The 11,063-nt window shown below is 38.5% G+C and overlaps 4 protein-coding genes across 7 annotated transcripts in view; 1 reads left to right on the forward strand and 3 right to left on the reverse strand.

Moving 5' to 3' along the window:
* Window positions 1-4,796, reverse strand: part of LOC104799696 (DDT domain-containing protein PTM-like) — a 9,852-nt gene extending 5,056 nt beyond the window's left edge. The window contains 5 exon segments of the mRNA XM_010522335.2: window positions 750-1,364; window positions 1,490-2,819; window positions 2,822-2,885; window positions 2,887-2,979; window positions 4,791-4,796. Coding sequence (XP_010520637.2) covers window positions 750-1,364; window positions 1,490-2,819; window positions 2,822-2,885; window positions 2,887-2,979; window positions 4,791-4,796 — 2,108 coding nt within the window.
* LOC104799118 (phytochromobilin:ferredoxin oxidoreductase, chloroplastic) lies at window positions 4,533-7,858 on the reverse strand. Of its 3 annotated transcripts, none has more exons than XM_010521475.1 (9): window positions 7,547-7,858; window positions 6,716-6,832; window positions 6,439-6,533; window positions 6,231-6,324; window positions 5,979-6,110; window positions 5,759-5,863; window positions 5,549-5,599; window positions 5,226-5,460; window positions 4,533-4,819 (listed from the first exon to the last, which is right to left on the reverse strand). In XM_010521475.1, the coding sequence occupies exons 1-8, from the start codon at window positions 7,754-7,756 to the stop codon at window positions 5,287-5,289; spliced, it is 978 nt and encodes a 325-aa protein (XP_010519777.1). In that variant the 5' UTR covers window positions 7,757-7,858; the 3' UTR covers window positions 4,533-4,819; window positions 5,226-5,286. The 3 variants fall into 3 exon arrangements, with proteins under 3 accessions (XP_010519777.1, XP_010519776.1, XP_010519779.1); XM_010521474.1 differs by having other exon boundaries at window positions 4,533-4,828; XM_010521477.2 differs by having other exon boundaries at window positions 4,533-4,828; window positions 6,716-6,859; window positions 7,547-7,607.
* A 682-nt stretch (window positions 7,859-8,540) lies between these two features.
* Window positions 8,541-9,942, forward strand: LOC104799119 (mitochondrial fission 1 protein B). Of its 2 annotated transcripts, none has more exons than XM_010521479.1 (5): window positions 8,541-8,701; window positions 9,100-9,238; window positions 9,358-9,479; window positions 9,574-9,627; window positions 9,705-9,743. In XM_010521479.1, exons 1-4 carry the CDS (start codon window positions 8,594-8,596, stop codon window positions 9,622-9,624), a joined length of 420 nt encoding a protein of 139 aa, XP_010519781.1. In that variant the 5' UTR covers window positions 8,541-8,593; the 3' UTR covers window positions 9,625-9,627; window positions 9,705-9,743. The 2 variants fall into 2 exon arrangements, with proteins under 2 accessions (XP_010519781.1, XP_010519780.1); XM_010521478.1 differs by having other exon boundaries at window positions 8,543-8,701; window positions 9,564-9,627; window positions 9,705-9,942.
* Window positions 9,943-10,445: 503 nt separating this feature from the next.
* The window catches only part of LOC104799120 (bifunctional serine/threonine-protein kinase/NEDD4-like E3 ubiquitin-protein ligase), a 6,550-nt gene continuing 5,932 nt past the window's right edge, over window positions 10,446-11,063 (reverse strand). The window contains exon 10 of the mRNA XM_010521482.2: window positions 10,446-10,973. Coding sequence (XP_010519784.1) covers window positions 10,841-10,973 — 133 coding nt within the window. The 3' untranslated portion in view covers window positions 10,446-10,840. The remainder of the gene's footprint in view (window positions 10,974-11,063) is intronic.

The following is an 11,063-nucleotide window of genomic DNA, read 5'->3' on the forward strand; positions in this document are numbered from 1 at the left end:
TGAGCCTGACTGTAAACAGATTTTGTAAATAAGAACGTATCTCATTAATTTATCATCCTTGACTTAAAGGACCTTTTGTGCCTGTCTATTGTAGTAACTATAAACATATCACCATGTAACAAACATACCACTATCTATATCAGAGATTTTGGGCAACATTTTGTAACAGAACAAAGGGATAGGAAGCAGGTCATTTTGCATGTATCACCATACCCTTCAACTTCATAGAAAAGACTAGGAACAGCAGACGAGGCCATAGTTATACAGGAAATGGTTTCTACTGAGGAAGACATTTTACATCTCACAGCAGATAAAGTCTTAGATAACCATCATTCTGTTAGGTGCACCAAACCTAATCATTTAACTTTAGGGTGTCGAAATGGATAGTATGAGCAACATCAGAAGAATAGAGCAGAAAACTGTGAATATCATCTAGCAGTCTTTTGAGTCACTCACAACCCAACAATGCACAATGCTCATCAAGGTTCTATAATAGATATTAATATACACGATAGGCAGAAACCATAAACCCGCTTCAAATTCTTCAAATAGCAACACACATAGCACGTTTTTAAAGCGAACATGTGGAGGCTGAGATACTGCTCCACATAACCAAATCTCCAATTATTTGTATGATCCCATGAGTTGAGACAAAAGAAAACCATAAAAATATTCATGCAAATAGTTTTCACTATCAGAAATAAGTAGTCATAGGGGTGAATCCAAAGTATAGGTTCAGTGATACTTACACCAATAGGTACCCACAACTGCTATAGTATTGCCGTCCATGGGGATCAGTTCCTAAGTACTCTGCTCCTCGAACTAGCTTTCCAGGCTTTAATCCTGGCCTAAGCCGATCAAATGAACATTCAGGGCAGTACCAATCACCCTCAGTCAAAAGATGACTGGCAACACCAACACACTTAGAGTGATAGGCTGCTGGACAGCCATCACAGCACAGTAAGCTCCCATCCATCTTACAAAGGCAGCACTCATCACTGTTCCAGTCAGAAGAAAAATCAACGACGTCATCATTCAAAGACAAATCATCAGCCGGTTCCATCATAGTTTGCCTTCTCCTTCTCACTTCAGCGTTCATGTGCCTATCAGGTTCCATTTCAAATTCGGGTGCCAAAGACCTTTTATTAAGCTCTGATCTCACAGATTGAGCCTCAATCATGTCGTCACACAGGCGGCGAAGTATCTCAATTTTCAGAGTCGCGGGTTGTTTGAAGTATTCACTCCTAAAAAAGTTCAAACGGGCAAGATCCAGTCCAGGGTTGTGATCTGAGCCACAAAATAGCAGGTATTCGACCACAAAAAGAGGATAAGTAACCACATCCAGCATATCCCAATCAAGACTCCTACATCCAAAGACGCCAGCAAATGTAAGAACCGGAAATGGAGAAGCATCAAATCCCTACAACAGAGACACGATTAAGAGATACAAATCATCTATTCTGAAAGCCCGAGTGCAGAGAGAACATACCTTAGGCAATCATAGGCAGATAGGTCACCATCTCCAGCAACTTGCTCCAAATGCTTTCTCAATATTTGCAAGACAGAAACATGGATGCTATCAAATAACAGACTAGGGGAGAGACAGTTCAGTGCTTCCACAAAGTCCTCCAACACAAAGGGGCTTAGAAACAATAAAGTACTGAAGGATCTCAGACAAGAATAGACAGAAAAGACATCGAGCAAAGGAAGACCCTCGAAACTCAAGTTACACGAAGATGGTGGTAATTGTGGCTTTGGGGGCAACAAGGCAGTTTCATCAGACCCATCCATAGTTAAATGTTTCTCCTCTGTCAGACTACTAACTGCAGGAGAAGGAGATACTTCATCGAATAAGCAAGTTGTTGATGTAGTAGTGAAACGAGTTCGAGATGACATTCTACGACTGCGAGTGCTTCTTCTCAACACAGTTTCAGTCCTGAAATTAGAATTATCTAAAACTTTTCTTCTCTTCCTCTGACCATTCCTAAATTCATATGAATTTCTCCGATCAGAATGAGACTCGTCAACAGCCCCGGCCTCATAATCAGAAAGATCATCCTTCTGACTGACCCCATTAGGATCAGGGGTATGAAATTCTTGACCTAAAACACTATTTTGCTTCTGAATCTCTTCAATTAGCTGCTCGGGCGTAACTTCAGTAACATTAACCTCCTTAATTTCTCCATTCTCAACATCACGGTGGAAATTGGCATAACCATGCTCGCTAGGCTTTTGTAGAGAACTGTATCCATTTACTTGAACGTCCATGTTATCCTTGCTATTCTCCACATCAACCTCCAAATTCAAATCAAATCCTCGTTCCCTCTTCTGCTCACCCAAAGCAGAGCCATCAACTTCGTCCAAATCACAGTTCGCATCCACGTTCAGATCAATAAAATCCCTCCTTCTCTCACTAAAGTTATCCTCATAATCGATATTCACATTAATCAAACCTAATCCTTCGTTCGAATTCAAATCCAAGCCAGTATTCAAATCAATTCCAATCCCCAAATCCTCCACTCTCTCGTTCAAATCTGTCTCAGACCCACAATTCCCACCTAGGGTTTCATCAGGCCCATAATTTAAATCAACATCCCCAGTCAATTTGACATCGAAAACATCACTAACCCCAGAATTCTCCACAAATCCATCATTCAAATCGACAATTTCCAACGGTTTTACCTCGTTATGTAGTCGATCTTCCTCATCGCCAGAACCACCGCGCATGATCTCTTTCATCCTCGCGATCCGAGCGCGCTTCTTCGGCCGCCGACCAACTCGAGGTTTCACCCGAACCATCTCCCCCGGAAATCCCTTACTCCGACCAAAGGAGCAACAGCCTCCGCCAATTCGGCAATCGGGGTAAATCCGTTATCGTAAACGAGTCTCAAAAAATCCAGACGAGGAATCGAAAGATCGAGCAGTTCCCGAGCAAAACCGAAGCCCCTCGAACTCTTTCCTGACAACTTCGCCCACGAACTCAATTGTTTACAAACATCCTCTGGGTTCACGGGAAGAGAGAATATATGAACGAACGAACGAAGCAAGCGAAACCCATAAAACCCATCCAGGACTTCAGTAGGAGAGAGAAAATGGTGGGTCGGCTTCGTATCCTCTCTCTCGCTTTGGGAAACGCTTTCAACGTGCACGGAGAGAGAGAGAGAGAGAGAGAGAGAGAGAGAGAGAGAGAGATTCTCTTGGATTCTCTCACTTTAGGCGAAGAAACACAGGAAATGGAGAGAGAGAGAGAGAGCGATGAAGGCGTCCCTGTCTCTCTTCGGAAACGCTTCACAAATTTTTTACTGCCATTCGAACGAGGAAGAAACAGGCGAGTAGGTGAATGTTAGACGAAGGGAGACGATCTCTCTAATGCCCTCCCACTTGGTTTCCTTTTCTCTTCTCTTTGGTCAAAGTGCTCGTTATATATATATATAGAAATGTGTGTGTGTGTGTATATATTTTAAAATCTCTTAAAAAGGTTGCATCAAATATTTATTTTATCCAAGATACCTTTCTTCGCTAAAACAATTACATTTAAATGTTTATACAAATAATATAATTGGTCGATCTGAAAAAGAATAATAATAATTTAACTGTCTGAAATTTTCACCGTTATATGATTTATCAGATTCTACAATTTTTAAATCAGTAAATTCTTGCTAAAAAAAGTTAGAAACTTGTAATATAGCGATAGTACTAGTATTCGTATTATAAAAATTAGAATTCTAATTATAGCTCGGATTTAGCACAAATGTCTCTATTTAAGAAGAATTTAATCCATTTCACTAACTAAAAAAATTGTGGAATTTATATAATATCACCGAATAATATGTAATCTATTACACATCTAAATGGTGCAACCATCATAATATATATATATATATATATATATATATATATATATGATTGAAAATCATTGAGAAAAAAAAAATGTTCATGTAGGGTTTTACTTGTAACCAGAGATTCCATTGATAGAATGGGCATGGTTTTCATATGGGTATTTTTAAAATTTATGAATTACAATCGCGAAGGAGTTTAATACATTTAGAACTTTTTAAATGCGTTATACTCAATAACATCCAAATTAATATAAGCTACATTTTTCAAAATGTTTTTTTTCATTCAAATTCGATTGGCTTTCCAATTTTCACTAAAAATATTTATTTTTTCAAAATTAATTTTTTATTTATAAATTTGATTTGAATATTCAAGTTTGAAAAAAAAAAGTTATATCTTCAAGGATTTGTATAAGATTATATAACCCAATCAATTTTTGGACACCCTAAAACAAAAATGAGTGAAGAGCCATAGGTAACTATAGTTAATAACATTAACATGGTTACATTTAGTATGAGAATTTTAAAATGGTAATCATGAACCAATTAACAAAGTTTATCATTTACCAATACGGATGACCGTTTCGGAACTGTTCCATCGTAATCAAACCGTATCAAACCGAAAAATATGATTTCTTTAACCGAATTGTCTAAACTTTTGAACGGTGAGCCGAATATGAAATAATAACCGATTGGTACACCGAAAGAGTTGAATCGCACGCGAACTGAATACCGAACACCTGCCCCTAGTTACCACCACTGGATTCTGATATGTATACTATACGTAAGAACTAAAAGAACATCCCCAATATATAAAATTTCAACCTTAAACTACAAAACAGCAAACATGCCTTGATCCAAATGCATCTCTACGGATTACTACAAGATGGACATTTCGGTTCGGTCATCACACTCTTGTCACCACGGCATTAGTTAGTCGTGCTTGAGCTTTACAGCCATAGTCGCAGCCGCTGCCTCCGCCTCTGTATTCCCTGCAACGAAATTTTACCCGTTCTTGTATATGCAGCTGCGAAATCCACGAAAAAACCGACAAAAAAAAAACAGAAACGGAGGGTGAAAGTATCAAGATTTCAAAGTTAAAGACTGTTTTTTTTTTTTACCCGAATGGAGCAGTACCTCGACCAAAAAATATCTTTTCGGATTCTATCCATCCAAAAGGCGCGGAAACTTATATGGAATATCGGATTCAGCATAACCCGAAAGAATCTTCATGTCGTTTTTCTTAGTATCACTATCACCCTTACATGTCATGCAGCTAAAGAACACTAAGATATACGAACCTCTGACAAATTTTGTATCCATCTTCTATGTAAGTGAACACTAAAACTTGTTCATGTAAGAAAGAGAGGGGATTTGTTTTGAACAAACCTGGAGATATTCCATAAAGGTTGAGTCTTTGAATACTCTGATTGTTTAGGTCTGACAAATCTCAGCCGATGAATTCTCCTCTTGCATCCCACGGACGGGTTTCAAACGATTTCCCGACCATACTTCGTTGGTAATTTACAGACCCTTCTTCTGTTCGGTACTCTGGAAAGTAATCGAGGAACGTTTTCGTGCTTAGTTCATCGACCCCATTAAAGAGGAAGTTCCTTAGCAAGTCCTGATTCATCGTATAGATAGATTATCGTAAAAAAAACACTCAGGAAACAGCGAGGTAAAAGATCCAAACACTGATGTGCCGATGATACCTTTGCATGCGTTTCACCGATTAATCTTCTCAGTACACCGTGTCCAGGGTCCTGAAATCAGACAGTACGGCACACAGTTGTCGGAAAAAAAACTGGGTTTCACATGACAAAACCCTATTAACTGATTTTACTGCCCTCTGTTCAAGCCAAAGTATGATCTCGTATACTATCTATCCATGAACATGCAAACGAATCGAAGGCAAATCTCACCTTCTCGGAGCGCCATGTCAGGTACTTGTGCTGTGCTTCCCGGTTGGCCATGACCTTAGCTGCGTCCATCTCCTCGACCACATGACCCGTCATTTCAAGCCATGCCTAGAGAGAAACGGAACGAAATTATCAATCGTGTCTCAACTATAAAACGAGAAAAAAAAAACAGTACAAGATCAAGAGGGAGACTTTGAATTGAAGAACGAAAAAGAGCAAAAACCTCGTAGTAATCCAAGAATGCGGAGAATAAAGCTCTATGTTTTTCTTGAGTAGAGGTAAATTTGGTCCAAATAACCAGAGGAGAGAAAAACTTTATGGATTCACCAGTCAGCTTTCCTCCCCACGGCAAAAGCTGCATGAAATCTCTGTTCAGTCGCCATACGTAAGCTCAGGAAGATTAGTTTATAGAACTATTGAATATATGATAGGTTTTTGTAGGATTTAGTGTTCTATGCCAAGTAATTATGCTCACCTCAGCATATTTGTGGTATAAGGTCATCAAGTTTTTATAATACTTCTCCTTGTAATCTCTCTGACCGGTCAGCTGATGCAAAGGATTTAGGTCCCTAAAGAAACAAGTTCTGGAAACTAAGCTCCTCGTTTCGATAAAAGAAAAACGGATTCGATTCTTTCGACATTATTTAAAACCAAAACGAGAAAAAGATATGGGAACAACTTACAAGACAACTATATTCATATTGGCAGATGTGAAACAGTTTGCACAGAATATCGGTGCATCAAACTCAGGCTCCATAAAACCAGCAAAGTCCAAAACCTGCAACATAATACAAATAGCATAATCCACACATAAACTCAAGACAAGATGGAATTGGAAAGGAGTGAATGATGACAGAAGCGACACATTTTTATGCTGAGTTTGTAGTGAACATTCCACCGAAGTTAAATATCCAAAGAGATCATGAAAATACGATACCGGGACTAGATCTTGAAATTTACCTGCATTGTCTCACTCACGATGGTCATGCTTCGCAAAAGCCTTATCCTTGAAGATCTGAAAGCTAGCATCTGAAGCTCTGTTTTCCCATCAAGTGCTGTCATTCTATTATACTTTTCCTGAAAACCCGCTTCTGATCAATGAATCTAAATTCCAAAATTCACATCGAATCCTGAATTTGTTATGCAGTCCAAAGCAGTAGACATAGCGGAGGGAGTACAAAGAGAAAGCTCAAGTGGAATGGAGTGACTAATTAATGACCGATGGAAAGAAAGGAAACTAGCACCATTCACTTCACCACGATAGGTTTCATGTATATTTGGACCTTTCCGTAATCCAAAGACATCAAACCTCAAGCACATGGAGATTCAGAGGCTTAAAGCAGTTAGACAAACAGCATTGTCAAGTTTAATATAATCAAGAATGACATCATTACAAATCTAATATGCCGATTAGGACACTACAATGGATCTTCTTCGATACCAAAGAGATTCAATGGACAGTCTTAACGATATAATCCTTCGACCACAGTTGAAGATTTGAGTAGAGGCGGTCTTTACACTAAAAAATCAAGTTTCAGATTCGAACTTGATATTCGCATACTGTTTCCACATTGCAGACTAAAGACAGTGACATAAAAGTACACACAGTTGGGTAACTGAAATCAATGTTGCAAGCAAACCTGGAAACCCATTTCCTCCAAACCCTAAACCTAAAACATTTCCGCCATTAGATCACCATAGAACTCACTAAACCCTAAAGAAAACCCTAGCGGCCAGAATAATTGGTAGAGGCGCGACATATATATATATATAATGAGCCCACGTGTATACCTGGAGAGGAGATGGTTCGAGAACGACGCGTCGTCTGGTTTCTTCGAGAGCGGAGTGGACAAAGTCCTTGTAGGAGACAGCGGAGGCAGTGAACATGGATCTCCTCTTTCTCTGTCTCCAGAAAATCTCGGCGTTTGTCCGAATCACAGGTGGTGAGATTAGAACAGGAGGGTTTGTCCTGAAGCACGAGCTGAAAGACCCAAGCTCCATTGATGGAGCAAGTAGAACTCTTCTACACTGAAAATTAGGATTCTTCTCCCTTCCCAGTTCCCTCTACAGTGTATCCATCATCGTCTCAGGATCCCGACATTGCAAAACCCATATATATATATATGTATATATATACAAAAATCTAGATTCAGATATATACAACATATAGTAATATTTGATAATTATTTGATCATCCATTATTATTTAAAAAAAATGGGTGATTACGCAAAGTGGAAAGAGTGACGGAGTGTTCACGTGGCGGAGATTTGATCCTTTCTTACCGAGAATCCGATTTTATTCGGAATTAACCGGAATTGGGAATGTTTTGTTTTGTATGACAATAAAAAAAAATAGGTATAAGAGATATGTTGGTTTTATATTTGATATAAAATTAACATTTATTTTTAATTAAAACCAATAAAAATGTTTGTTTAGGTGTTATTTGACACGATTCAATATATTATTATGTTAAAAATTGAAATTTATATATTAATTAGATACAGAATAATTAAATGATATTTTGGAAGTTTTGATGTATTGTTATGATAAAATTCAAATTTATGTATTAATTTGATTAAATTTAATTAGTTTGATGTTTCTACGGATTTTTCTATCAAAATTAAGTTTGAACTTTTAAATAAACGGATGGAAATTTTTTTAAAAAAGGTAAAATTTAGTTGGTTAATTCGTGGTAAGTTTGGTCCGTTTATTTGGTTAAATCACCGGTTGGTTTCTCTTAACCGGTTTGCCGGCATAGATTTCTCGTCCAAGATACAACGTCCGATAAAAACCAGTGAACATAAAACAAAAGAAAAAAAAAACAAGCTGCGGCGAGAAATGGATGCGACGATCGGAAAATTCTTCGATTCGGTCTCCGGTTTCTTCTCCGGCGCTGGATCAGGCTCCGGCGATCAGTTTCCTTTGTGCGATTCCGATATCATATCGGTAAGCCTGTGATTGGCCTTGGATTCCTCAAATTAGGATTTTTCCGAATTCGTCCGTTGCCTTGAATCTAGTCTTCTGATTCGGAACTCTTTCGCTCTGCTTGTGAACGGATGTGATTACGTATATGTTTGTGAATAGAAGTGTATATGCGTTCATTAATTCTGTTTCGACATTGCTTTTGTGTAGATAGATGTTCAATCACAAAAGCAAACTTGATGAATGTGAAACGGAAAATGTCATCTACTAAGATAATTCAATAGCTTATATTTATGGTTGTATTTGTGTGTTTTCTCGGAGGAAAGATTTTTTTCCATTGATTTGGAAATTTCGAAACCCTTGCATGACTGATTAGGTGTCTGGATGTATGCTTTCCTTTTGACAAATTAGCACATCCTCAGGGCTGTGAGAAAGAAGTTGCAGAGGCCGAGAAAGGTTCCGACGAAGGGCTTAAGAATGAATGCATCATGCGTCTATCCTGGGCTCTCGTTCATTCAAAGAAACCCGCGGATGTCCAGCGCGGGATAGCTATGCTTGAAGGTAATTCGATGAAGACGGTCTAAACATTCTAATTGACATGCAATATAATTACATTCTTCCTCAATCTCTTGTGGGAGTTTGTGTTATGTATTTTTGCATCCAATGCGGGTTGTTCACAGCTTCGTTGGCTAACGAAACAAGTCCATTGAAATCGAGGGAGAAGCTCTATCTCCTTGCTGTGGGGTATTATCGAAGCGGTGACTTTCCAAGGAGCAGGGAACTCGTGGAGAAATGTTTAGAGGTTCGATCTTCTGAACCCAGATGGTTCAAAACTCTTGAATAACGGCATTTGCCTCTTTAAGGCCCTTATGCTTTCTTGGTTTAGCTCGAACCAGAGTGGAGACAGGCTCAGGCACTTAAAAAGTCCATCGAGGACCGAATTGTGACTGGTAATATTCCTCCTCTTCTTCTTCCACCAAAAACTTTAAAGATAACCACTCCATGTTTTTTTCTTCTTCTTATGTAGATGGCGTTATCGGCATTGGTATCGCCGTTACTGCTGTTGGACTTGTTGCTGGCGGTGTTGCTGCAGCACTAGCACGGAGAAATTGATTACAAAGCACATGTTTCCTCTGAAATTTACGTGTCTGTTCAGTTTCTCCCTTTGTGGTTTTCAGGGATGCATCTATCAAAAACAGCACACTGACTTTTGTAGTTTATAATTTTTTTTAATAATCCGAAAGTTTATCAGTTCTTTCCAATTATATCTCCTAGAGAACCAAAGAAGTTCGAGTGAATATATCGTTTCTCGTTTAGATTTGAATCCGAGATAAAACATGTTTTGAATGTTTTCTTATCACTAGAACATCCAAGTTTAGTTTATAATTTTAGGTTCCAACTGAAGCAAGTGGGGAAAAAACATAAAAATGGGAGTTTTATTATGACTTCTGCTTTGAAAGTTTTGCTGCTTCCAATTTAACGAGGTCGGAGATTAGGCTCTAGATTTATAAAAGAAATTAAATTACACGCTGCTGCCGTTGCTTTTGATAATTCATACTTTCTGCTATAGCTTGATCAAAAGTCACATTGTTCCTCTTGATGTACACAGCTCGTCGATGTCTTTATCAAAAAAATCCAAATCAAAATTCGAAATTTCCATCCCTAGTTGTATCTATGAAAATACAAAAGATTACTAGATTGTTTATTAGATTCAGAGTGTGATTCTCCTTCGAATAAAAAAGCAAAAGAGCCATTAACATTGTTCAGATTTACAGAAGAAGATTTCCGGTTGGCTTGTGTTCACTTAGAAGCGAAGAAAACACACGAGTATAATATGCTTGCAGAATTTACAGTATTACCCCACAAGGAATTTACAATTTCCTAAATTTCACCCCAAATACAAATACCAATACACCATACGATATCAAATCCCAACCCAGGAAGACACGTACACACCCTGTAACCCACGATACACAAGTCAAACTAAACTAACTAATCATACGCAAGGGCCCAAAAGAAGAAAAGAAAACTTCTAATCTCTATACCCGATTTCCCCACAAACTTATGGAAACCAGATTTAAGAGGGGCCATTTTCATCGAAAAAAATTTACGACTGGTGAGAAATCCGATTCCGTGTTATTTTGGGGTAAAAAAAAAACGAATTCAATGAGGAATGTCTTCACTTCCTAAACCCACACTGGACTTATCAACTATACGTACGTTGTATTGTTCGTAGACACGAACTCTGTTCTCTGCCCACCACTGTTCCGCCTGTTTCTCGCTAAACCGCTTCCGACTGAAGCCACACACACACAAAAAAAAAAGCGGCGTTATAGTTTTCATTATATCTGAACCAAATAGGTGTTTCAGGGGGGGGGGGGGGGGG

This window comes from Tarenaya hassleriana, unplaced genomic scaffold, assembly GCF_000463585.1.
Source record: "Tarenaya hassleriana unplaced genomic scaffold, ASM46358v1 Cleome6, whole genome shotgun sequence".
Classification (NCBI taxonomy): domain Eukaryota; kingdom Viridiplantae; phylum Streptophyta; class Magnoliopsida; order Brassicales; family Cleomaceae; genus Tarenaya; species Tarenaya hassleriana.

What these genes read in the sequence shown, in the direction of transcription:
- LOC104799118 (XM_010521475.1), bottom strand. Translation starts at nt 7,756, where the DNA reads ATGGAGCTTGGGTCTTTCAGCTCGTGCTTCAGGACAAACCCTCCTGTT. An exon ending in TCGTGAGTGAGACAATGCAG is followed by an intron (nt 6,534 to 6,715) that starts GTAAATTTCAAG and finishes ATTATGTTGCAG; the next exon opens with GTTTTGGACTTTGCTGGTTT. An exon ending in TGACATGGCGCTCCGAGAAG is followed by an intron (nt 5,600 to 5,758) that starts GTGAGATTTGCC and finishes GTCTGATTTCAG; the next exon opens with GACCCTGGACACGGTGTACT.
- LOC104799119 (XM_010521478.1), top strand. Translation starts at nt 8,594, where the DNA reads ATGGATGCGACGATCGGAAAATTCTTCGATTCGGTCTCCGGTTTCTTC. An exon ending in GCGATTCCGATATCATATCG is followed by an intron (nt 8,702 to 9,099) that starts GTAAGCCTGTGA and finishes GCACATCCTCAG; the next exon opens with GGCTGTGAGAAAGAAGTTGC. An exon ending in CGGGATAGCTATGCTTGAAG is followed by an intron (nt 9,239 to 9,357) that starts GTAATTCGATGA and finishes GGTTGTTCACAG; the next exon opens with CTTCGTTGGCTAACGAAACA.